The 27852-nt window shown below is 54.0% G+C and overlaps 1 protein-coding gene across 2 annotated transcripts; it reads left to right on the plus strand.

Annotated features, from left to right (window-relative positions):
- Nucleotides 1-3989: 3989 nt before the first annotated feature.
- LOC136572375 (PC-esterase domain-containing protein 1A-like) lies at nt 3990-27797 on the plus strand. Of its 2 annotated transcripts, XM_066572895.1 has the most exons (11): nt 3990-4035; nt 20632-20727; nt 20996-21075; nt 22299-22531; nt 22608-22749; nt 22981-23221; nt 23390-23485; nt 23621-23680; nt 23759-23806; nt 24410-24505; nt 27053-27797. In XM_066572895.1, exons 2-11 carry the CDS (start codon nt 20655-20657, stop codon nt 27259-27261), a joined length of 1278 nt encoding a protein of 425 aa, XP_066428992.1. In that variant the 5' UTR covers nt 3990-4035; nt 20632-20654; the 3' UTR covers nt 27262-27797. The 2 variants fall into 2 exon arrangements, with proteins under 2 accessions (XP_066428992.1, XP_066428991.1); XM_066572894.1 differs by having other exon boundaries at nt 23390-23680.
- Nucleotides 27798-27852: the final 55 nt, after the last annotated feature.

Here is a 27852-nt window from a genome sequence, read left to right on the forward strand (position 1 = left end):
ATGGGGATGTATTATATATACCAGTATACTAGAGATGATGAGGGTGTACTATATATACCAGTATACTAGAGATGATGGGGGTGTACTATATACCAGTATACTACAGATGATGGGGGTGTACTATATATACCAGTATACTACAGATGATGGGGGTGTACTATATATACCAGTATACTAGAGATGATGGGGATGTACTATATATACCAGTATACTAGAGATGATGGGATGTACTATATATACCAGTATACTAGAGATGATGGGGGTGTACTATATATACCAGTATGCTAGAGATGATGGGGTGTACTATATATACCAGTATACTACAGATGATGGGGATGTACTATATATACCAGTATACTACAGATGATGGGGGGTGTACTATATATACCAGTATACTAGAGATGATGGGGGTGTACTATATATACCAGTATACTAGAGATGATGGGGGTGTACTATATATACCAGTATACTACAGATGATGGGGGTGTACTATATATACCAGTATACTAGAGATGATGGGGGTGTACTATATATACCAGTATACTACAGATGATGGGGGTGTCCTATATATACCAGTATACTACAGATGATGGGGGTGTACTATATATACCAGTATACTACAGATGATGGGGTGTACTATATATCCCAGTATACTAGAGATGATGGGGGTGTACTATATATACCAGTATACTAGAGATGATGGGGGGTGTACTATATATACCAGTATACTACAGATGATGGGGGTGTGCTATATATACCAGTATACTAGAGATGATGGGGTGTACTATATATACCAGTATACTAGAGATGATGGGGGGTGTACTATATATACCAGTATACTAGAGATGATGGGGGGTGTACTATATATACCAGTATACTAGAGATGATGGGGGTGTACTATATATACCAGTATACTACAGATGATGGGGGTGTACTATATATACCAGTATACTACAGATAATGGGGGTGTACTATATATACCAGTATACTACAGATGATGGGGGTGTACTATATATACCAGTATACTAGAGATGATGGGGGGTGTACTATATATACCGGTATACTAGAGATGATGGGGGTGTACTATATATACCAGTATACTAGAGATGATGGGGGTGTACTATATATACCAGTATACCAGAGGTGATGGGGGTGTACTATATATACCAGTATACTAGAGATGATGGGGGTGTACTATATATACCGGTATACTAGAGATGATGGGGATGTACTATATACCTGTATACTATAGATGATGGGGGTTTACTATATATACCAGTATACTACAGATGATGGGAGTGTACTATATATACCAGTATACTAGAGATGATAGGAGATGTACTATATATACCAGTATAATAGAGATGATGGGGGTGTACTATATATACCAGTATACTAGAGATGATGGGGATGTATTATATATACCAGTATACTAGAGATGATGGGGATGTATTATATATACCAGTATACTAGAGATGATGGGGGTGTACTATATATACCAGTATACTAGAGATGATGGGGGGTGTACTATATATACCGGTATACTAGAGATGATTGGGGGTGTACTATATATACCAGTATACTAGAGATGATGGGGGTGTACTATATATACCAGTATACTACAGATGATGGGATGTACTATATATACCAGTATACTAGAGATGATGGGGGTGTACTATATATACCAGTATGCTAGAGATGATGGGGTGTACTGTATATACCAGTATACTACAGATGATGGGGATGTACTATATATACCTGTATACTACAGATGATGGGGTTTACTATATATACCAGTATACTACAGATGATGGGGGTGTACTATATATACCAGTATACTAGAGATGATGGGGGTGTACTATATATACCAGTATACTAGAGATGATGGGGATGTATTATATATACCAGTATACTAGAGATGATGAGGGTGTACTATATATACCAGTATACTAGAGATGATGGGGGTGTACTATATACCAGTATACTACAGATGATGGGGGTGTACTATATATACCAGTATACTACAGATGATGGGGGTGTTCTATATATACCAGTATACTAGAGATGATGGGATGTACTATATATACCAGTATACTAGAGATGATGGGGGTGTACTATATATACCAGTATGCTAGAGATGATGGGGTGTACTATATATACCAGTATACTACAGATGATGGGGGGTGTACTATATATACCAGTATACTAGAGATGATGGGGGTGTACTATATATACCAGTATACTAGAGATGATGGGGGTGTACTATATATACCAGTATACTACAGATGATGGGGGTGTACTATATATACCAGTATACTACTGATGATGGGGGTGTACTATATATACCAGTATACTACAGATGATGGGGGTGTACTATATATACCAGTATACTAGAGATGATGGGGATGTATTATATATACCAGTATACTAGAGATGATGAGGGTGTACTATATATACCAGTATACTAGAGATGATGGGGGTGTACTATATACCAGTATACTACAGATGATGGGGGTGTACTATATATACCAGTATACTACAGATGATGGGGGTGTACTATATATACCAGTATACTAGAGATGATGGGATGTACTATATATACCAGTATACTAGAGATGATGGGGGTGTACTATATATACCAGTATGCTAGAGATGATGGGGTGTACTATATATACCAGTATACTACAGATGATGGGGGGTGTACTATATATACCAGTATACTAGAGATGATGGGGGTGTACTATATATACCAGTATACTAGAGATGATGGGGGTGTACTATATATACCAGTATACTACAGATGATGGGGGTGTACTATATATACCAGTATACTACTGATGATGGGGGTGTACTATATATACCAGTATACTAGAGATGATGGGGGTGTACTATATATACCAGTATACTACAGATGATGGGGGTGTCCTATATATACCAGTATACTACAGATGATGGGGGTGTACTATATATACCAGTATACTACAGATGATGGGGGTGTACTATATATACCAGTATACTACAGATGATGGGGGTGTACTATATATACCAGTATACTACAGATGATGGGGGTGTACTATATATACCAGTATACTAGAGATGATGGGGGGTGTACTATATATACCAGTATACTACAGATGATGGGGGTGTGCTATATATACCAGTATACTAGAGATGATGGGGTGTACTATATATACCAGTATACTAGAGATGATGGGGGGTGTACTATATATACCAGTATACTAGAGATGATGGGGGGTGTACTATATATACCAGTATACTACAGATGATGGGGGTGTACTATATATACCTGTGTACTAGAGATGATGGGGGTGTTCTATATATACCAGTATACTACAGATGATGGGGGTGTACTATATATACCAGTATACTAGAGATGATGGGGGTGTACTATATATACCAGTATACTAGAGATGATGGGGGGTGTACTATATATACCAGTATACTACAGATGATGGGGGTGTACTATATATACCAGTATACTAGAGATGATGGGGATGTACTATATATACCAGTATACTACAGATGATGGGGGTGTACTATATATACCAGTATACTAGAGATGATGGGGGTGTACTATATATACCAGTATACTAGAGATGATGGGATGTACTATATATACCAGTATACTAGAGATGATGGGGATGTACTATATATACCAGTATACTAGAGATGATGGGGGTGTACTACATATACCAGTATACTAGAGATGATGGGGGTGTACTATATATATACCAGTATACTACAGATGATGGGGTGTACTATATATACCAGTATACTAGAGATGATGGGGGTGTACTATATATACCAGTATACTAGAGATGATGGGGGGTACTATATATAATTATCTGTATATAGGCGGCCAGGTATCTGCAACGTGAGCATTTCTACTCTTGCTCTTTCTTATGGGCGTGGTCTTAAAAAGTTTTCCCATGGGCGGGGCCGATATGTGGGCGGGGCGGCCGGTTCAGCGCTTGCAGTCTGAGCTTGCTGTGTTGTGCGGTGCTGGACGCGGCGGTGAGTGCAGCGGAGGGAGGAGAGCGGCGGGGAGCCGGGGGGACCGTGCGGACCGTGCGGTGTGGGGGCCGCGGTGTGGTGGGTCCCGTACACTCCATATAGGGGGCCGGGCGCTGCTGTATATATGTATACCCACGTGCTGCACCGCTGCTTGTATACCGCTATATACCGGCAGCCTGCACCACTTGTTGAACTTCCCGCACCGCCCCCTCCCCCATACAGGGGTCTGCAGAGCATCTCACAGGGTGATGACCCCTCTCTGTACCCAGGAGCTGTGTGTGGGGTATACTGTGTATATACAGGGGTCTGCAGAGCATCTCACAGGGTGATGACCCCTCTCTGTACCCGGGCGCAGTGTGTGTGGTATACACTGTATATACAGGGGTCTGCAGAGCATCTCACAGGGTGATGACCCCTCTCTGTACCCGGGAGCAGTGTGTGGGGTATACTGTGTATATATAGGGGTCTGCAGAGCATCTCACAGGGTGATGACCCCTCTCTGTACCCAGGAGCTGTGTGTGGGGTATACTGTGTATATACAGGGGTCTGCAGAGCATCTCACAGGGTGATGACCCCTCTCTGTACCCGGGAGCAGTGTGTGGGGTATACACCGTGTATATACAGGGGTCTGCAGAGCATCTCACAGGGTGCTGACCCCTCTCTGTACCCAGGAGCAGTGTGTGGGTATACACAGTGTATATACAGGGGTCTGCAGAGCATCTCACAGGGTGATGACCCCTCTCTGTACCCGGGAGCAGTGTGTGGGGTATACACTGTGTATATACAGGGGTCTGCAGAGCATCTCACAGGGTGATGACCCCTCTCTGTACCCGGGCGCAGTGTGTGTGGTATACACTGTATATACAGGGGTCTGCAGAGCATCTCACAGGGTGATGACCCCTCTCTGTACCCGGGAGCAGTGTGTGGGGTATACACTGTATATACAGGGGTCTGCAGAGCATCTCACAGGGTGATGACCCCTCTCTGTAGCCGGGAGCAGTGTGTGGGGTATACACTGTATATACAGGGGTCTGCAGAGCATCTCACAGGGTGATGACCCCTCTCTGTAGCCGGGAGCAGTGTGTGGGGTATACACTGTATATACAGGGGTCTGCAGAGCATCTCACAGGGTGATGACCCCTCTGTACCCGGGAGCAGTGTGTGTGGTATACACTGTATATACAGGGGTCTGCAGAGCATCTCACAGGGTGATGACCCCTCTCTGTACCCGGGAGCAGTGTGTGGGGGTATACACTGTATATACAGGGGTCTGCAGAGCATCTCACAGGGTGATGACCCCTCTCTGTACCCGGGAGCAGTGTGTGGGGTATACACCGTGTATATACAGGGGTCTGCAGAGCATCTCACAGGGTGATGACCCCTCTCTGTACCCGGGAGCAGTGTGTGTGGTATACACTGTATATACAGGGGTCTGCAGAGCATCTCACAGGGTGATGACCCCTCTCTGTACCCGGGGAGCAGTGTGTGGGGTATACACCGTGTATATACAGGGGTCTGCAGAGCATCTCACAGGGTGATGACCCCTCTCTGTACCCGGGAGCAGTGTGTGTGGTATACACTGTATATACAGGGGTCTGCAGAGCATCTCACAGGGTGATGACCCCTCTCTGTACCCGGGGAGCAGTGTGTGGGGTATACACCGTGTATATACAGGGGTCTGCAGAGCATCTCACAGGGTGATGACCCCTCTCTGTACCCGGGAGCAGTGTGTGGGTATACACAGTGTATATACAGGGGTCTGCAGAGCATCTCACAGGGTGATGACCCCTCTCTGTACCCGTGAGCAGTCTGTGTGGTATACACAGTGTATATACAGGGATCTGCAGAGCATCTCACAGGGTGATGACCCCTCTCTGTACCCGGGAGCAGTGTGTGGGTATACACAGTGTATATACAGGGGTCTGCAGAGCATCTCACAGGGTGATGACCCCTCTCTGTACCCGTGAGCAGTCTGTGTGGTATACACAGTGTATATACAGGGATCTGCAGAGCATCTCACAGGGTGATGACCCCTCTCTGTACCCCGGAGCAGTGTGTGGGGTATACACCATGTATATACAGGGGTCTGCAGAGCATCTCACAGGGTGATGACCCCTCTCTGTACCCGGGGCAGTGTGTGGGGTATACACTGTATATACAGGGTCTGCAGAGCATCTCACAGGGTGATGACCCCTCTCTGTACCTGGGAGCAGTGTGTGTGGTATACACAGTGTATATACAGGGGTCTGCAGAGCATCTCACAGGGTGATGACCCCTCTCTGTACCAGGGAGCAGTGTGTGGGGTATACACTGTGTATATACAGGGATCTGCAGAGCATCTCACAGGGTGATGACCCCTCTCTGTACCCAGGAGCAGTGTGTGGGGTATACACAGTGTATATACAGGGGTCTGCAGAGCATCTCACAGGGTGATGACCCCTCTCTGTACCCGGGAGCAGTGTGTGGGGTATACACTGTGTATATACAGGGGTCTGCAGAGCATCTCACAGGGTGATGACCCCTCTCTGTACCCGGGGGCAGTGTGTGCGGGGTATACTGTGTATATACAGGGGTCTGCAGAGCATCTCACAGGGTGATGACCCCTCTCTGTACCCGGGCGCAGTGTGTGTGGTATACACTGTATATACAGGGGTCTGCAGAGCATCTCACAGGGTGATGACCCCTCTCTGTACCCGGGAGCAGTGTGTGGGGTATACACTGTATATACAGGGGTCTGCAGAGCATCTCACAGGGTGATGACCCCTCTCTGTAGCCGGGAGCAGTGTGTGGGGTATACACTGTATATACAGGGGTCTGCAGAGCATCTCACAGGGTGATGACCCCTCTGTACCCGGGAGCAGTGTGTGTGGTATACACTGTATATACAGGGGTCTGCAGAGCATCTCACAGGGTGATGACCCCTCTCTGTACCCGGGAGCAGTGTGTGGGGGTATACACTGTATATACAGGGGTCTGCAGAGCATCTCACAGGGTGATGACCCCTCTCTGTACCCGGGAGCAGTGTGTGGGGTATACACCGTGTATATACAGGGGTCTGCAGAGCATCTCACAGGGTGATGACCCCTCTCTGTACCCGGGAGCAGTGTGTGTGGTATACACTGTATATACAGGGGTCTGCAGAGCATCTCACAGGGTGATGACCCCTCTCTGTACCCGGGGAGCAGTGTGTGGGGTATACACCGTGTATATACAGGGGTCTGCAGAGCATCTCACAGGGTGATGACCCCTCTCTGTACCCGGGAGCAGTGTGTGTGGTATACACTGTATATACAGGGGTCTGCAGAGCATCTCACAGGGTGATGACCCCTCTCTGTACCCGGGGAGCAGTGTGTGGGGTATACACCGTGTATATACAGGGGTCTGCAGAGCATCTCACAGGGTGATGACCCCTCTCTGTACCCGGGAGCAGTGTGTGGGTATACACAGTGTATATACAGGGGTCTGCAGAGCATCTCACAGGGTGATGACCCCTCTCTGTACCCGTGAGCAGTCTGTGTGGTATACACAGTGTATATACAGGGATCTGCAGAGCATCTCACAGGGTGATGACCCCTCTCTGTACCCGGGAGCAGTGTGTGGGTATACACAGTGTATATACAGGGGTCTGCAGAGCATCTCACAGGGTGATGACCCCTCTCTGTACCCGTGAGCAGTCTGTGTGGTATACACAGTGTATATACAGGGATCTGCAGAGCATCTCACAGGGTGATGACCCCTCTCTGTACCCCGGAGCAGTGTGTGGGGTATACACCATGTATATACAGGGGTCTGCAGAGCATCTCACAGGGTGATGACCCCTCTCTGTACCCGGGGCAGTGTGTGGGGTATACACTGTATATACAGGGTCTGCAGAGCATCTCACAGGGTGATGACCCCTCTCTGTACCTGGGAGCAGTGTGTGTGGTATACACAGTGTATATACAGGGGTCTGCAGAGCATCTCACAGGGTGATGACCCCTCTCTGTACCAGGGAGCTGTGTGGGGGGTATATATACACTGTATATACAGGGGTCTGCAGACCATCTCACAGGGTGATGACCCCTTTCTGTACCCGGGGGCAGTGTGTGGGGCGTATACTGTGTATATACAGGGTCTGCAGAGCATCTCACAGGGTGCTGACCCCTCTCTGTACCCAGGAGCAGTGTGTGGGGTATACACTGTGTATATACAGGGGTCTGCAGAGCATCTCACAGGGTGATGACCCCTCTCTGTACCCGGGGGCAGTGTGTGGGGTATACACTGTATATACAGGGGTCTGCAGAGCATCTCACAGGTTGATGACCCCTCTCTGTACCCGGGAGCAGTGTGTGGGTATACACCGTGTATATACAGGGGTCTGCAGAGCATCTCACAGGGTGATGACCCCTCTCTGTACCCGGGAGCAGTGTGTGGGGTATACACTGTGTATATACAGGGATCTGCAGAGCATCTCACAGGGTGATGACCCCTCTCTGTACCCGGGAGCAGTGTGTGGGGTATACACATTGTATATACAGGGGTCTGCAGAGCATCTCACATGGTGATGACCTCTCTGTACCCGGGAGCAGTGTGTGGGGAGTATACTGTGTTTATACAAGGGTCTGCAGAGCATCTCACAGGGTGATGACCCCTCTCTGTACTCGGGAGCAGTGTGTAGGTATACAGTGTATATACACGGGTCTGCAGAGCATATAACAGGGTGATGACCGCTCTCTGTACCCGGGAGCAGTGTGTGGGGTATACAGTGTATATACAGGGGTCTGCAGAGCATCTCACAGGGTGATGACCCCTCTCTGTACCCGGGGGCAGTGTGTGGGGTATATACCGTGTATATATAGTGTTGTGCTGCAGATCGTTCCTCAGTAAAGGCTGCTGGCAGTGAAGGGGTTACCTCCTGTCTGTTGGAGACAATGCTTTGTTATGAACACTTTTACTTTCGATTCTTACTGCGTGAAGGAGCAGGGGAGGGGGGGCGGCATATATACAGAGCAGGGGAGGGGGGGCGGTATATATACAGAGCAGGGGAGGGGGGGGGGGCATATCGGAGCTGCGGGGGGGCGGCATATCGGAGCTGGGGGGGCGGTATATATACAGAGCAGGGGAGGGGAGGGCGGTATATATACAGAGCAGGGGAGGGGGGGGGCATATATACAGAGCAGGGGAGGGGGGGGGCATATCGGAGCAGGGGAGGGGGGGGCGGTATATATGCAGAGCAGGGGACGGGGGCGGCATATATACAGAGCAGGGGACGGGGGCGGCATATATACAGAGCAGGGGAGGGGGGGCGGCATATATACAGAGCAGGGGAGGGGGGGGGCATATCGGAGCAGGGGAGGGGGGGGCGGTATATATGCAGAGCAGGGGACGGGGGCGGCATATATACAGAGCAGGGGACGGGGGCGGCATATATACAGAGCAGGGGAGGGGGGGCGGCATATATACAGAGCAGGGGAGGGGGGCGGCATATATACAGAGCAGGGGAGGGGGGCGGCATATATACAGAGCAGGGGAGGGGGGCGGCATATATACAGAGCAGGGGAGGGGGGCGGCATATATACAGAGCAGGGGAGGGGGGCGGCATATATACAGAGCAGGGGAGGGGGGCGGCATATATACAGAGCAGGGGAGGGGGGCGGCATATATACAGAGCAGGGGAGGGGGGGCGGCATATATACAGAGCAGGGGAGGGGGGGCGGCATATATACAGAGCAGGGGAGGGGGGGCGGCATATATACAGAGCAGGGGAGGGGGGGCGGCATATATACAGAGCAGGGGAGGGGGGGCGGCATATATACAGAGCAGGGGAGGGGGGGCGGCATATATACAGAGCAGGGGAGGGGGGGCGGCATATATACAGAGCAGGGGAGGGGGGGCGGCATATATACAGAGCAGGGGAGGGGGGGCGGCATATATACAGAGCAGGGGAGGGGGGGCGGCATATATACAGAGCAGGGGAGGGGGGGCGGCATATATACAGAGCAGGGGAGGGGGGGCGGCATATATACAGAGCAGGGGAGGGGGGGCGGCATATATACAGAGCAGGGGAGGGGGGGCGGCATATATACAGAGCAGGGGAGGGGGGGCGGCATATATACAGAGCAGGGGAGGGGGGGCGGCATATATACAGAGCAGGGGAGGGGGGGCGGCATATATACAGAGCAGGGGAGGGGGGGCGGCATATATACAGAGCAGGGGAGGGGGGGCGGCATATATACAGAGCAGGGGAGGGGGGGCGGCATATATACAGAGCAGGGGAGGGGGGGCGGCATATATACAGAGCAGGGGAGGGGGGGCGGCATATATACAGAGCAGGGGAGGGGGGGCGGCATATATACAGAGCAGGGGACGGGGGCGGCATATATACAGAGCAGGGGACGGGGGCGGCATATCGGAGCAGGGGAGGGGGACGGCATATCGGAGCAGGGGAGGGGGGCGGCATATCGGAGCAGGGGAGGGGGCGGCATATCGGTGCAGGGGAGGGGGGCGGCATATCGGTGCAGGGGAGGGGGACGGCATATCGGAGCAGGGGAGGGGGGCGGCATATATACAGAGCAGGGGAGGGGGGGCGGCATATCGGTGCAGGGGAGGGGGGGCGGCATATCGGTGCAGGGGAGGGGGGCGGCATATCGGTGCAGGGGAGGGGGGCGGCATATCGGAGCAGGGGAGGGGGCGGCATATATACGGAGCAGGGGAGGGGGACGGCATATCGGAGCAGGGGAGGGGGCGGCATATATACAGAGCAGGGGAGGGGGGCGGCGTATCGGTGCAGGGGAGGGGGGCGGCGTATCGGTGCAGGGGAGGGGGGCGGCGTATCGGTGCAGGGGAGGGGGGGCGGCGTATCGGTGCAGGGGAGGGGGGGCGGCGTATCGGTGCAGGGGAGGGGGGGCGGCGTATCGGTGCAGGGGAGGGGGGGCGGCGTATCGGAGCAGGGGAGGGGGGGCGGCGTATCGGAGCAGGGGAGGGGGGGCGGCGTATCGGAGCAGGGGAGGGGGGGGCGGCGTATCGGAGCAGGGGAGGGGGGGGGGTGGCGTATCGGAGCAGGGGGGGGGGCGGCGTATCGGAGCAGGGGAGGGGGGGGCGGCGTATCGGAGCAGGGGAGGGGGGGGGCGGCGTATCGGAGCAGGGGAGGGGGGGGCGGCGTATCGGAGCAGGGGAGGGGGGGGCGGCGTATCGGAGCAGGGGAGGGGGGGGCGGCGTATCGGAGCAGGGGAGGGGGGGCGGCGTATCGGAGCAGGGGAGGGGGGGGCGGCGTATCGGAGCAGGGGAGGGGGGGGCGGCGTATCGGAGCAGGGGAGGGGGGGGGCGGCGTATCGGAGCAGGGGAGGGGGGGGCGGCGTATCGGAGCAGGGGAGGGGGGGGCGGCGTATCGGAGCAGGGGAGGGGGGGGCGGCGTATCGGAGCAGGGGAGGGGGGGGCGGCGTATCGGAGCAGGGGAGGGGGGGCGGCGTATCGGAGCAGGGGAGGGGGGGCGGCGTATCGGAGCAGGGGAGGGGGGGCGGCGTATCGGAGCAGGGGAACGCAGCAAAACATGAAAAAAAAAAAGAGGTCTGCAGCAGGCATGGGAGCAGGAGGGGTACCCGGTTATTATTGCCCCTTGTGCCCAGCCAGCCTCTGTAATCACCCGGGCGTCAGAGATATCACACAGCTTACAGGATTACTTTTATCTAAGATTTAGGGAACACCAAGAAAAGGAAGGTGAGCGGGTGGGGTGATGGTGGGGGGCGGGGAGGGGGGTATTTTAGGGGTTATTTCGTTCTGCACCAGTGCGGCCTGGGGTGTATTCAGTTGTTCCCTCCACTACAGGCCGAGCCATGTGCCCTATGAGCAGACTGGGGCTACACTGGGGGTCTTGCTGAGCACAGGAGGGCTGGTGCTGTAGAATTTGGGGTGCGTCTCCCCATTTTTTTCTGCTTGAAACAAAGAAAACTCATGAAAGTGACGTTGAAAAAAAACGAGATTTTATTTATTTTTCAGCTGCTTTATAATAATTTCTGAAAAAACTGTGGGGTCAGAATGCTCAGTGCGCCCCTGGATGGATTCATTAAGGGGTCTGGTTTTCAAAATGGGGTCATTTGTGGATGTTTTCTAGGGTTTTGGTCACTCAAGGGCAATGGGGTCTAAATCCCCTTCAAGCAAAATGTCTGCTCTGAAGGCCTCCGGCTGCTCCTTTCATTTTGGGCCCCGTTGTGCATCCGGACATATTAGGGCCACAATGGGGATGTTTCTGAACACGGGACAGACAGGGGATCCATTTTGGGGTGCAATTCCTCATTTTCATGTGCAGTATAGAAAAAAACCGTGTACAGTATGTCTGCACTTATGCAGTTAAAAATGTGAAAAAATAATGTTTTTCAAAACTTTACCAATTTTGGCGCTTTTATTAAATATCCACAAATTCTAGCAGTCTGTTTTTACCACCAAAATAAAGTACAATGTGTGGCAACAAAAAGCAATGCAGAACCTTTACGGAGTCATTCCATGTTACAGTGACACACGTCCGATTACCAATATTTGGCCTGGTCATTAAGGGGTTAAGCACGATAGAAATATGTACATAACATACATTTCCAGGCTGGGGTGAAGCAGCCCTGCCGGCCCTCCTGGACAGCTGCCGGGGTCTTGGTGTGTTACAGGTGTGGGGATCGCTGGCGGGCCGGAGATCCTTCAGGTTGCGGCCACCAGTCGCAGTATATAGGCCGTCCCATATGAATAGCTGCTGCCCCGGCCAATCGCCATCTACAGTACTAATTATCACGCATCGTTTAGATCACGGCGGTATTTACACCGAGGGCTGATTCCGCGATCCAGCGATAAGCTTTCGGTGTAAGAGACCTTATGGCCGCCGGTCCAGTAACGCAGCTGACCTGTAGTCCTCCCATATAGACACAGGACCCCGCAAGCTACATGGTGAGGAACGGCTCATTAGTCGCTTTGTTTTAGCTCCCTATAAGCGGCTAGTCAGCGACTTCTCAGTGTAAACAGGAAGCCGTTCATCTGCAGCGCCCTCGGTCTCCGGTCACTGAAGGACTATCCCTCCCGCCTGACAGCAGGGGGCCGATGATTGTTGGGATGGCTGTTGGCACTTATAGATGGTTATATATGGTGGGGATATCAGGATATTGGGTCAGAGATGTATGGGGGGACATGTATATAGATTACGTTTAGGTATCATGATATTAGGGGGGGACAGGTTGTTTATAGATCACATGTGGGAGGTATCAGGATAGAGATGTATGGGGGGACAGGTTGTATATAGATTACATGTGGGAGGTATCAGGATAGAGATGTATGGGGGGACAGGTTGTATATAGATTACATGTGGGGGGGTATCAGAATATTAGGTCAGACATGTATGCAGGGGACAGGTTGTATGTAGATTACATGTGAGGGGTATTAGGATATTAGGTCAGACATGTATGGAGGGGACAGGTTGTATATAGATTACATGTGGGAGGTATCAGAATATTGGGTCAGAGATGTTATGGGGGACAGGTTGTATATAGATTACATGTGGGAGGTATCAGAATATTGGGTCAGAGATGTATGGGGGACAGGTTGTATATAGATTACATGTGGGGGGGGGGGGGTATCAGGATATTAGGTCAAGGATGTGGTGGGGAGGGGTTGTATATAGATTACATGTGGGAGGTATCAGGATATTGGGTCAGATGTATGGAGGGACAGGTTGTATATAGATTACATGTGGGAGGTATCAGAATATTGGGTCAGAGATGTATGGGGGACAGGTTGTATATAGATTACATGTGGGGGGGGGGGGGGGGGGTATCAGGATATTAGGTCAAGGATGTGGTGGGGAGGGGTTGTATATACATTACATGTGGGGAGTATCAGAATATTAGGTCAGAGATGTATGGGGGGGCAGGTTGTATATAGATTACATGTGGGGATATCAGGATATTGGGTCTGAGATGTAAGGGGGACATCTTGTATATAGATTACATGTGGGGGGTTTCAGGATATTTGGTCAGATTTATGTGGGGGGGGGGCAGGTATATAGATTACATGTGGGTGTATCAGGATATTAGGTCAGATGTATGGAGGACAGGTTGTATATAGATTACATGTGGGAGGTATCAGGATATTAGGTCAGAGATGTATGGGGGAACATGTATATAGATTACGTTTAGGTGGTATGATATTAGGGGGGGACAGGTTGTTTATAGATCACATGTGGGGGTATCAGGATAGTAGGTCAAGGATGTGGGGGGGGACAGATTGTATATAGAATACATGTGGGAGTATCGGGATATTAGGTCAGAGATGTATGGAGGACAGATTACATGTGGCTCGTCTGCAGCTGCCTTCTACATTACTCTACACTCCTCCTCCTAGACTCGTCCCTGCCAGTTTCTACATTACTCTGCGCTCCTCCTTCTAGACACATCCACTACCTTCTCCTTTACTCTACGCTCCTCCTTCTAGACTCATCTGCCCCCGCTTCTACGTTACTCTGCGCTCCTCCTTCTAGACTCGTCTGCAGCTGCCTTCTACATTACTCTGCGCTCCTCCTCCTAGACTCGTCCCTGCCAGTTTCTACATTACTCTACGCTCCTCCTTCTAGACTCATCTCCCCCAGCTTCTACATTACTCTGCACTCCTCCTTCTAGACTCTTCTGCTGCTGCCTTATACATTACTCTGCGCTCCTCCTTCTAGACCCGTCTCCCGCCTTCCGCATTACTCTGCGCTCCTCCTTCTAGACCCGTCTCCCGCCTTCCGCATTACTCTGCGCTCCTCCTTCTAGACCCGTCTACCGCCTTCTGCATTACTCTGCGCTCCTCCTTCTAGACCCGTCTACCGCCTTCTGCATTACTCTGCGCTCCTCCTTCTAGACTCTTCTGCTGCTGCCTTATACATTACTCTGCACTCCTCCTTCTAGACCCGTCTACCGCCTTCTGCATTACTCTGCGCTCCTCCTTCTAGACCCGTCTACCGCCTTCTGCATTACTCTGCGCTCCTCCTTCTAGACCCGTCTCCCGCCTTCCGCATTACTCTGCGCTCCTCCTTCTAGACCCGTCTACCGCCTTCTGCATTACTCTGCGCTCCTCCTTCTAGACCCGTCTACCGCCTTCTGCATTACTCTGCGCTCCTCCTTCTAGACCCGTCTACCGCCTTCCGCATTACTCTGCGCTCCTCCTTCTAGACCCGTCTACCGCCTTCCGCATTACTCTGCGCTCCTCCTTCTGGACCCGTCTACCGCCTTCCGCATTACTCTGCGCTCCTCCTTCTAGACCCGTCTCCCGCCTTCTGCATTACTCTGCGCTCCTCCTTCTAGACCCGTCTACCGCCTTCCGCATTACTCTGCGCTCCTCCTTCTAGACCCGTCTACCGCCTTCTGCATTACTCTGCGCTCCTCCTTCTAGACCCGTCTACCGCCTTCTGCATTACTCTGCGCTCCTCCTTCTAGACCCGTCTACCGCCTTCTGCATTACTCTGCGCTCCTCCTAGACCCGTCTACCGCTTTCTGCATTACTCTGCGCTCCTCCTTCTAGACCCGTCTACCGCCTTCTGCATTACTCTGCGCTCCTCCTTCTAGACCCGTCTACCGCCTTCTGCATTACTCTGCGCTCCTCCTTCTAGACCCGTCTACCGCCTTCTGCATTACTCTGCGCTCCTCCTTCTAGACCCGTCTACCGCCTTCCGCATTACTCTGCGCTCCTCCTTCTAGACCCGTCTCCCGCCTTCTGCATTACTCTGCGCTCCTCCTTCTAGACCCGTCTACCGCCTTCCGCATTACTCTGCGCTCCTCCTCCTAGACCCGTCTACCGCCTTCCGCATTACTCTGCGCTCCTCCTCCTAGACCCGTCTACCGCCTTCTGCATTACTCTGCGCTCCTCCTTCTAGACCCGTCTACCGCCTTCTGCATTACTCTGCGCTCCTCCTAGACCCGTCTACCGCCTTCTGCATTACTCTGCGCTCCTCCTTCTAGACTCTTCTGCTGCTGCCTTATACATTACTCTGCACTCCTCCTTCTAGACCCGTCTACCGCCTTCCGCATTACTCTGCGCTCCTCCTTCTAGACCCGTCTACCGCCTTCCGCATTACTCTGCGCTCCTCCTCCTAGACCCGTCTACCGGCTTCCGCATTACTCTGCGCTCCTCCTCCTAGACCCGTCTACCGCCTTCCGCATTACTCTGCGCTCCTCCTCCTAGACCCGTCTACCGCCTTCCGCATTACTCTGCGCTCCTCCTCCTAGACCCGTCTACCGCCTTCCGCATTACTCTGCGCTCCTCCTCCTAGACCCGTCTACCGCCTTCCGCATTACTCTGCGCTCCTCCTCCTAGACCCGTCTACCGCCTTCCGCATTACTCTGCGCTCCTCCTCCTAGACCCGTCTACCGCCTTCCGCATTACTCTGCGCTCCTCCTCCTAGACCCGTCTGCCGCCTTCCGCATTACTCTGCGCTCCTCCTCCTAGACCCGTCTGCCGCCTACCGCATTACTCTGCGCTCCTCCTCCTAGACCCGTCTGCCGCCTTCCGCATTACTCTGCGCTCCTCCTCCTAGACCCGTCTGCCGCCTTCCGCATTACTCTGCGCTCCTCCTCCTAGACCCGTCTGCCGCCTTCCGCATTACTCTGCGCTCCTCCTCCTAGACCCGTCTGCCGCCTTCCGCATTACTCTGCGCTCCTCCTCCTAGACCCGTCTGCCGCCTTCCGCATTACTCTGCGCTCTTCCTTCTAGACCCGTCTACCGCCTTCCGCATTACTCTGCGCTCCTCCTCCTAGACCCGTCTGCCGCTTTCCGCATTACTCTGCGCTCCTCCTCCTAGACCCGTCTGCCGCCTTCCGCATTACCCTGCGCTCCTCCTAGACACGCCTGCCGCCACCTTCTAAATTAGTCGCCGCTCCTTTTTTTAAACATGTCCACTACCTTATACATTACCCTGCTCTCTTTCTTCTAGACATGTCCGCCACCTTGTACATTACCCTGCGCTCCTCCTACTATACATGCCTGTCGCCACCATCTACATTACCCTGCGCTCTTCCTTTTAGACACGTTCACTACCTTATACATTACCCTGCGCTCCTCCTTCTAGACTCGTCTACCGCCATCTTCTATATTACTCTGCGTTCCTCCTTTTAAACTCCTCCTCCTCCTTCTACACACATCTACCACCTTCCACATTACCCTGCGCTCCTCCTAGACACGTCTGCCGCCACCATCTACATTACCCTGCGCTCCTCCTTTTAGACACGTTCACTACCTTGTACATTACCCTGCGCTCCTCCTTCTTGACTTGTCCGTCACCTTCTACATTACCCTGCGCTGCTCCTCCTAGACATGTCTGCCGCCACCATCTACATTACTCTGCGCTCCTCCTTCTAGACTTGTCCGTCACCTTCTACATTACCCTGCGCTGCTCCTCCTAGACATGTCTGCCACCACCATCTCCATTACCCTGCGCTGCTCCTCCTAGACATGTCTGCCGCCACCATCTACTTTACTCTGCGCTCCTCCTTCTAGACTCGTATGCCGCCACCTTCTATATTAATCTGCGCTCCTCCCTCTACGCACATCCACTACCTTCTACACTACTCCGCTCTCCTCCATCAGGACTCTTCTGCCGCCACCTTCTACTTTACTCTGCGCTCCTCCTAGACCCGGCTACCGCCTTCTACATTACTCTGCGCTCCTCCTTCTAAACTCCACCACCACCACATTCTACATTACTCTGCGCTACTTTTAGACTCCACCTTCTACGTTACAATGTGCTCCTCTTTCTAGTCTTGTCTTCTGCTGCCGCCTTCTACATTTACTCTGCGCTCCTCGTTCTAGACTCGTCTGCAGCCGCCTTCTACATTACTCTGCGCTCCTCCTTCTAGACATGTCCACTACCTTCTACATTACTCTGCGCTCCTCCTTTAGACTCGTCTGCTGCCACCTTCAACATTTCTTTGCGCTACTCCTTTTAGACTCGATTGCCGCCTTCCACATTACTCTGCACTCCTCCTTCTAGACTCTTCCCCAGCTTCTACATTACTCTGCGCCCCTCCTTCTAGACTCGTGTCTGCTTCGCTTCTACATTACTCTGCGCTCCTCCTTCTAGACTCGTGTCTGCCCCGCTTCTACATTCCTCTGCGCTCCTCCTTCTGGACTCGTGTCTGCCCCGCTTCTACATTCCTCTGCGCTCCTCCTTCTGGACTCGTGTCTGCCCCGCTTCTACATTCCTCTGCGCTCCTCCTTCTGGACTCGTGTCTGCCCCGCTTCTACATTCCTCTGCGCTCCTCCTTCTGGACTCGTGTCTGCCCCGCTTCTACATTCCTCTGCGCTCCTCCTTCTGGACTCGTGTCTGCCCCGCTTCTACATTCCTCTGCGCTCCTCCTTCTGGACTCGTGTCTGCCCCGCTTCTACATTCCTCTGCGCTCCTCCTTCTGGACTCGTGTCTGCCCCGCTTCTACATTCCTCTGCGCTCCTCCTTCTGGACTCGTGTCTGCCCCACTTCTACATTCCTCTGCGCTCCTCCTTCTGGACTCGTGTCTGCCCCGCTTCTACATTCCTCTGCGCTCCTCCTTCTGGACTCGTGTCTGCCCCGCTTCTACATTCCTCTGCGCTCCTCCTTCTGGACTCGTGTCTGCCCCGCTTCTACATTCCTCTGCGCTCCTCCTTCTGGACTCGTGTCTGCCCCGCTTCTACATTCCTCTGCGCTCCTCCTTCTGGACTCGTGTCTGCCCCGCTTCTACATTCCTCTGCGCTCCTCCTTCTGGACTCGTGTCTGCCCCGCTTCTACATTCCTCTGCGCTCCTCCTTCTGGACTCGTGTCTGCCCCGCTTCTACATTCCTCTGCGCTCCTCCTTCTGGACTCGTGTCTGCCCCGCTTCTACATTCCTCTGCGCTCCTCCTTCTGGACTCGTGTCTGCCCCGCTTCTACATTCCTCTGCGCTCCTCCTTCTGGACTCGTGTCTGCCCCGCTTCTACATTCCTCTGCGCTCCTCCTCCTGGACTCGTGTCTGCCCCGCTTCTACATTCCTCTGCGCTCCTCCTTCTGGACTCGTGTCTGCCCCGCTTCTACATTACTCTGCGCTCCTCCTTCTGGACTCCTCCCCCTCGCTTCTACATTACTCTGCGCTCCTCCTTCTGGACTCGTCTGCCCCGCTTCTACATTACTCTGCGCTCCTCCTTCTAGACCCGTCTGCCCCGCTTCTACATTACTCTGCGCTCCTCCTTCTAGACCCGTCTGCCCCGCTTCTACATTACTCTGCGCTCCTCCTTCTAGACCCGTCTGCCCCGCTTCTACATTACTCTGCGCTCCTCCTTCTAGACCCGTCTGCCCCGCTTCTACAATACCCCGCGCTCCTCCTTCTAGACCTGTCCGCCCCGCTTCTACAATACCCCGCGCTCCTCCTTCTAGACCTGTCCGCCCCGCTTCTACAATACCCCGCGCTCCTCCTTCTAGACCTGTCCGCCCCGCTTCTACAATACCCCGCGCTCCTCCTTCTAGACCTGTCCGCCCCGCTTCTACAATACCCCGCGCTCCTCCTTCTAGACCTGTCCGCCCCGCTTCTACAATACCCCGCGCTCCTCCTTCTAGACCTGTCCGCCCCGCTTCTACAATACCCCGCGCTCCTCCTTCTAGACCTGTCCGCCCCGCTTCTACAATACCCCGCGCTCCTCCTTCTAGACCTGTCCGCCCCGCTTCTACAATACCCCGCGCTCCTCCTTCTAGACCTGTCCGCCCCGCTTCTACAATACCCCGCGCTCCTCCTTCTAGACCTGTCCACTACCTTCTACATTACGCTTTGCTATTCCTAGACCCGTCTGCCGCCGTCTACATTACCCTGCGCTCCTCCTTCTAGACTCTTCCGCCGCCTTGTAGACCTGTCCACCGCCTTCTACATTACTCAGTGTTCCTCCTTCCAGATGCTGGCGGTCAGTGATGGGATGATGGTGGGTAGGGGCTTGGAGAAGCAGAGTGGAAAGTTTGGGGATGAGGTAGGATGGGTCTAGTATAAGCTTGCAGGTGGTGAGGTGTGATTTGGGGGGTCGGGTGGAGAGCTGGTCCTCGGTGATGTTGGAGAAGTGGGTTATGTGGAGATGATGGAACAGCTGTATAGACTTTGGTGACTGTAGGGTGAAGCTTTTGATGGGTGATGTGCATCCATTGAAGTCCCTTTACATGATATGACTGCAGAATTGAGTGCAGCTTTGGATGTGACAGAGGAATAAGACATGATGTACACAAACCGAATATATATACCCAGTTTCCCCTAAAATAAGACCTGCCCTGAAAATAAGCCCTAGCATGATTTTTCAGTATTGTTGAGGATACTTGAACTATAAGTCCTGCTCCATAATTAAGCCCTGGTTACAGTTAATAAAAAAAGCCAATTTAAAAAGCATCCAGGCAGCTATACGTGTAAAAAAAGTGAAAGCTTTTGGAGCAAAACTTAATATAAGACACTGTCTTATTTTAGGGGTAACAGGGTAGCTTAGTGTCTGTCCTGCCGGAATTTGTGGCCTTAGAAGAGAATGCCTATTCCTTACAATATGCACCTGAGCTTCTGCAGAACCTCTTTGTCACTTATTGAACTCCATGGACTACTACTTGACTAGTCAGTGATGGCCGTGTCTCTGTTGCAGGTCGTGGATGCTTGGCTCCAGTCATGGGCTGCTTCCGCTCTGCAGATGTGCGCCAGTTATTGCACAACAAGTTTGTGGTCATTCTTGGAGACTCCAGTAAGTGACCCCCCCCTGTGTGCTGTGAGGAGCTCCCCCCCCCCCCCCACACCCTCTGCCCTACAGTAGTTAGATCGGAGCAGTCCCCCCTCCCCTCTGCTTCAGTAGTCAGTCCAGAGCATTACCCCCTCTCCCAGCTGTCTTTCTAGTACGTGTCCCCTTCCCTGCGGTAGTCTGCTCGGAGCCCTTCCCTCCTCCAGAAGTCTCCCCTTCTGTACCCCCCAGTAGTCAGATCAGAGCTTCTCCTCACCTCTCATCTGTCTTCCAGTTCAGAGGTCGGTGTACAAAGACCTGGTGATGCTGCTGCAGGATGACAAGTTCCTGTCTGAAGCCCAGCTGAAGTGTAAGGTGAGCTCCGTAATACCGGGCTGGACGGACGGATCACTGATCTGCCTTCCCCTCTGTGCCACCACGGGGCGCTTTGTCCACCCCCCCCCCCTCTGTGCCACCACGGGGCGCTTTGTCCACCCCCCCCCCCCCCTCTGTGCCGCCACGGGGCGCTTTGTCCACCCCCCCCCGCTCTGTGCCGCCATGGGGCGCTTTGTCCACCCCCCCCCCCTCTGTGCCGCCACGGGGCGCTTTGTCCGCCCCCCCCCCCCCATCCCGCCCTCTGTGCCGTCGCGGGGCGCTTTGTATGCCCCCCACTCCCCCCACCCCTCTGTGCCGTCGCGGGGCGCTTTGTCCACCCCCACCCCCCCATGACCCCTCTGTGCCACCGCGGGGCGCTTTGTCCGCCCCCACCCCCCCCATGACCCCTCTGTGCCGCCGCGGGGCGCTTTGTCCGCCCCCACCCCCCCATGACCCCTCTGTGCCGCCGCGGGGCGCTTTGTCCGCCCCCACCCCCCCATGACCCCTCTGTGCCGCCGCGGGGCGCTTTGTCCGCCCCCACCCCCCCCATGACCCCTCTGTGCCGCCGCGGGGTGCTTGTGCCCGCCCCCCCCCCCCCCCCACCCCTCTGTGCCGCTGCGGGGCGCTTTGTCCGCCCCACCCCCCCCACCCCTCTGTGCCGCCGCGGGGCGCTTTGTCCGCCCCCCCACCACCACCCCTCTGTGCCGCCGCGGGGCGCTTTGTCCGCCCCCCCCCCCCCCACCCCTCTGTGCCGCCGCGGGGCACTTTGTCCCCCACCCCCACCCTCTGTGCCGCAGCGGGGCACTTTGTCCGCCACCCCCACCCCTCTGTGCCGCCGCGGGGCGCTTCGTCCGCCACCCCCACCCCTCTGTGCCACCGCGGGGCGCTTCGTCCCCCCACCCCCACCCCTCTGTGCCGCCGCGGGGCGCTTCGTCCCCCCACCCCCACCCCTCTGTGCCGCCGCGGGGCGCTTCGTCCCCCCACCCCCACCCCTCTGTGCCGCCGCGGGGCGCTTCGTCCCCCACCCCCACCCCTCTGTGCCGCCGCGGGGCACTTTGTCCGCCCCCCCCTCCTCTGTGCCGCCGCGGCCGCTTTGTCCGCCCCCCCCTCTGTGCCGCCGCGAGCGCTTTGTCCGCGCCCCCCCCCCCCCCCGTGCCGCCGCGGGGCGCTTTGTCCGCCTCCCCTCCAGGACAAGGTTGAACCGTTGTTCTTTTTCTCTGCAGGGCGAGAAATGTTTTGCAGGAGACACGCTGGTAGAGGGCGGCTCCCTGAATGAGATGCACAATGGGACCACCTACCGCGAAGTCCGGCAGTACCGGACCGGCCACCATCTTGTACGCTTCTACTTTCTGACCCGCGTTTACTCTACTTACCTGGAGAGCATACTGTCAGATTTCCAGAGCGGCCCCCAACCGGATGTGCTGATAGTAAACTCCTGTATCTGGGATCTCAGGAGGTGATCGCCACGTTTGGTGTAGCGTCCCCGCCGCCATATCGACACAGCGGATACTCATTGTCCTGGTCTCCTGCAGGTATGGCGACGCAAAACTGGAGGCTTACAAGACCAACCTGGACAACCTCTTCCATCGCCTCAAGAAGGTGCTGAGTCCCCAGTGCCTCATCCTATGGAACATGACCATGCCGGTCGGGTACAAAGAGAAGGAATTACCAGAGGTAACCGCGCCAATGTGTCATGGCAAGCGGGGGCGACTCCCCTAAAGTATGCACACCCCACCGGGTTAACCAGGCGCCTTCCCTGCTGTTGTCTGGATAATATTTGGGTGGGCTGCGGGAACAAATGCTTGCAGCGACGGTCGGGCCCTTGCAGTTGCTTTGCGCGGGGGGGTTGGGGGGGGGGTTTACTTTTCCCCTCTATGTATTGCCTTTGCATTGTTCTGTATCCAGGATTTGGCGCACAACCTGCAGTGGGACATCATAGAGGGCAACTTTTTCAGCGCCACTCTGGCGGATATCCACAAGCTGGACGTCCTGGACATGCACTACCACTTCCGCTGCGACCTGCGTCTCAGATGCCGTGACGCCATCCACTGGAACCAACTGGCACATCGGAAGTACACCCAGATCCTGCTGACCCACATCGCAAGGGCCTGGGGAGTGGAGCCACCAAAGGGCAACACCACAGAAGGTGCGCAATGCTGCTTACCTCCATACCACGTGCTTTCTGTACTGCCCCCACAACACCTCCTGTGGTCCAAGGAGCTCACAATCTAATGGGCTCAGACCTCGGGGTGCCTATGCTTTCCATACATCTACCAGTCTTGCTATAACCTGCTCTTCCTCGCCCGTGTTTCAGGCTCCAGTGTTCCCACCGCGCTGCCTCAATCGGTTGCTTTGAGAAAAGACCCCAAGCTGCGCCCCACCTTGAAGAAGCGAGCAAGCTGCCACCAGGGTAAGATTCCATTGCTACCCACCCCGAATGGGGTAGTTATGGGATCCCAGCCTACTGGGCAGAGGATGATGAGTGCTGAGAGCACAGTATTAGAGCAGTTGCTTCAGCTCTTCGCCCCATCCTCTGTCTCTGCAGGGGCTGAGTACATGCCCGGGTACACATCCTTCGACGGACGTGACGTTAATGCCATGCCTGGTGAGTATCGCTGCCGCATGCTTTTCTGGGGAGGTAATGCCCACTAATGTTGTGTAATCCCTACTCTCTGTCTGCCAGGTGTGCCGTGCCTTGACTACACCAATGACATGTTCCTCCACTTAGATGGTGAGTACAGAAGACGTCTTCAGCACCATGCCGTCTTTGCCATTTTATCTCCTCCTCCCTCGTGTGCCAACCCTCTGCCGTCTCCTCGCCTGCCCTTTTCTTCTCTGCCAAGTGACTACCAATGTTGGCATGCATATCAGTGGTTTAGTGTTGCACCTTATATCATCCTGCTCTTCCACCTTAGTGGCGCTAATGATGTATGCCCGATGAAACCTCTCAGACTTCTCTCTGGCATGAGGAACCAACGTCATCTGCGCCTACAGCCCAGCCACGGGCAGATTGGCATTCACCAGAGAACACCAGTTTTGGCTGGTCCACCATTGGCGCCCCGTTCCCTCCGCTGATGACGGCTGGTTCATACTGACAGACATGACAGTTTGGAGATGAAGAGTCGATGCCTGATTTGGACAATGTATATTAATGCTGCACGTCCCCATCGCCTCCACCAAATATTATAGGCCCCGCCCACCTCTGGCGTGCTGATATACATAGATAATGACTCTACGTAAATGGTGCCATTGCTGTGTACATATATAACCTGTGTTATGTATATATCTGTATACCGCTGTCCGCTGCACTGATAATGGTGTGTTTGTGTTTCAGCCGCTTCGTCCTTTGTGAACGATAGTCCACTGCTGACCGCCAACATTACCCCCAGGTTCTTCACTCCACACCCTCCTCTTCCTCCACCTCCTCCAGGTAATGGCCGCACTCAGGGTCCATATAGGGGGATGTCTCAGATCGATGATCTTAACCTCCTCGTGTGACACAACTACTCGTTACAGAGCTGATACCACCAACAGCGTTACCAGTAATAGTATTGGGGTGCTTGTAGTGGCACTATCGGTACTATTACTCCTACCACCTCTAGCAATACCACCATTACTGTCACTACTATTGTCATTAATACTATCAGTACTGTTACCACTATCACCACCAGTGCTATTACCTCGTTCAGTACTATTACCTATACCCCAATGGCCCCAGTACTGTCCCCACCCCAGTAGCACCAGTACTAGTACGGTTACCCCTACTACTTCCGCCAGTAGTACCGGATATCCGCCCCACTACTAATCCCGCCAGTAGTACCGGATATCCGCCCCACTACTAATCCCGCCAGTAGTACCGGTTATCCGCCCCACTACCAATCCCGCCAGTAGTACCGGTTATCCGCCCCACTACCAATCCCGCCAGTAGTACCGGTTATCCGCCCCACTACTAATCCCGCCAGTAGTACCGGTTATCCGCCCCACTACTAATCCCGCCAGTAGTACCGGTTATCCGCCCCACTACTAATCCCGCCAGTAGTACCGGTTATCCGCCCCACTACTAATCCCGCCAGTAGTACCGGTTATCCGCCCCACTACTAATCCCGCCAGTAGTACCGGTTATCCGCCCCACTACTGATCCCGCCAGTAGTACCGGTTATCCGCCCCACTACTAATCCCGCCAGTAGTACCGGTTATCCGCCCCACTACTGATCCCGCCAGTAGTACCGGTTATCCGCCCCACTACTGATCCCGCCAGTAGTACCGGTTATCCGCCCCACTACTGATCCCGCCAGTAGTACCGGTTATCCGCCCCACTACTGATCCCGCCAGTAGTACCGGTTATCCGCCCCACTACTGATCCCGCCAGTAGTACCGGTTATCCGCCCCACTACTGATCCCGCCAGTAGTACCGGTTATCCGCCCCACTACTGATCCCGCCAGTAGTACCGGTTATCCGCCCCACTACTGATCCCGCCAGTAGTACCGGTTATCCGCCCCACTACTGATCCCGCCAGTAGTACCGGTTATCCGCCCCACTACTGATCCCGCCACTAGTACCGGTTATCCGCCCCACTACTGATCCCGCCAGTAGTACCGGTTATCCGCCCCACTACTGATCCCGCCACTAGTACCGGTTATCCGCCCCACTACTGATCCCGCCACTAGTACCGGTTATCCGCCCCACTACTGATCCCGCCACTAGTACCGGTTATCCGCCCCACTACTGATCCCGCCACTAGTACCGGTTATCCGCCCCACTACTGATCCCGCCACTAGTACCGGTTATCCGCCCCACTACTGATCCCGCCACTAGTACCGGTTATCCGCCCCACTACTGATCCCGCCACTAGTACCGGTTATCCGCCCCACTACTGATCCCGCCACTAGTACCGGTTATCCGCCCCACTACTGATCCCGCCACTAGTACCGGTTATCCGCCCCACTACTGATCCCGCCACTAGTACCGGTTATCCGCCCCACTACTGATCCCGCCACTAGTACCGGTTATCCGCCCCACTACTGATCCCGCCACTAGTACCGGTTATCCGCCCCACTACTGATCCCGCCACTAGTACCGGTTATCCGCCCCACTACTGATCCCGCCACTAGTACCGGTTATCCGCCCCACTACTGATCCCGCCACTAGTACCGGTTATCCGCCCCACTACTGATCCCGCCACTAGTACCGGTTATCCGCCCCACTACTGATCCCGCCACTAGTACCGGTTATCCGCCCCACTACTGATCCCGCCACTAGTACCGGTTATCCGCCCCACTACTGATCCCGCCACTAGTACCGGTTATCCGCCCCACTACTGATCCCGCCACTAGTACCGGTTATCCGCCCCACTACTGATCCCGCCACTAGTACCGGTTATCCGCCCCACTACTGATCCCGCCACTAGTACCGGTTATCCGCCCCACTACTGATCCCGCCACTAGTACCGGTTATCCGCCCCACTACTGATCCCGCCACTAGTACCGGTTATCCGCCCCACTACTGATCCCGCCACTAGTACCGGTTATCCGCCCCACTACTGATCCCGCCACTGGTACCGGTTATCCGCCCCACTACTGATCCCGCCACTGGTACCGGTTATCCGCCCCACTACTGATCCCGCCACTGGTACCGGTTATCCGCCCCACTACTGATCCCGCCACTGGTACCGGTTATCCGCCCCACTACTGATCCCGCCACTGGTACCGGTTATCCGCCCCACTACTGATCCCGCCACTGGTACCGGTTATCCGCCCCACTACTGATCCCGCCACTGGTACCGGTTATCCCTCCACCCCCACCTTACTACCCCCGCCAGCGGTACCGGTTATTCACACACACGACTCCCACCAGTTGGACCGGAAGATGCGTGATAGCGGTGCCAGACCCTTTTATGTGGACTTCAGCTGTTTGGTGGAGTTGTCCTTTCGTCCTAGTAACCTGAGTTTATTAATACAGCTGGTCTTCCTTCTTCAGGTCCGCCATTCCCCAGCCATCCGTTTGCTGGAAGAAATTTGCCCCCGTACATGCTGCCACCTGAGAACTTCCATCCTCTTCCCCACCACCTGCCGTACCCACAAGAGGTCTGGGATATGAAGATGATGTCACGGAGGACGCTGAGACCAGAGATGGGCTGGACCCACCCGTACCCACTGCCTCCAATGTACCCGTCCAGGATCTACTGACCACCACCAGCTGGGACCCACCATCGAGGGTCCGGAGTCACATGAAGCATTTTGGTTACATTTAATGTGCTGTTTTGGGATTTTTGCACTTTTTTCTTAGAGGAAAAGTTTTTTGTTTCTTACACTGAATCACTCAGGGCGAATTCTAGAAGTTGCTGATGAAGTATTCACGCCTCTGTTGATTGGAAGTTGTTCAGCCTGGGGCAGCATTTCCCCTAAGCACCCACTAAACTGCCAAAAAGTTTGGGCACCCTGCTGGCATTCAATGACTTTAGTAATACCATTTTTGGCTATGAAATGGCGTATTGCCCTCCCGGAGGTCGTCGCTGCCTGGGTATTAGTGTATCGTGATGCCACCAGAAGCAGGGGGTTTGACAGGATGAACGCCCCACCCACACACCCCAGCTCCCGATAGGGTCAAGTCTGGAGGATCCTAGCAGCACAGTGTGGCAGCGGTGCAGCCTCAGGCTGATGGTTTGTGGTCGTCTTAGGTGTACATTGTGAGCTGTAAATGCTGCCATGTTAGCGCAGTAACGTGGCACCATTAACATCTTATAATGTACGCCAAGATGACCACAAACAATCAGCCTA

The sequence above is a fragment of the Eleutherodactylus coqui genome, chromosome 7 (genome assembly GCF_035609145.1).
Source record: "Eleutherodactylus coqui strain aEleCoq1 chromosome 7, aEleCoq1.hap1, whole genome shotgun sequence".
Classification (NCBI taxonomy): domain Eukaryota; kingdom Metazoa; phylum Chordata; class Amphibia; order Anura; family Eleutherodactylidae; genus Eleutherodactylus; species Eleutherodactylus coqui.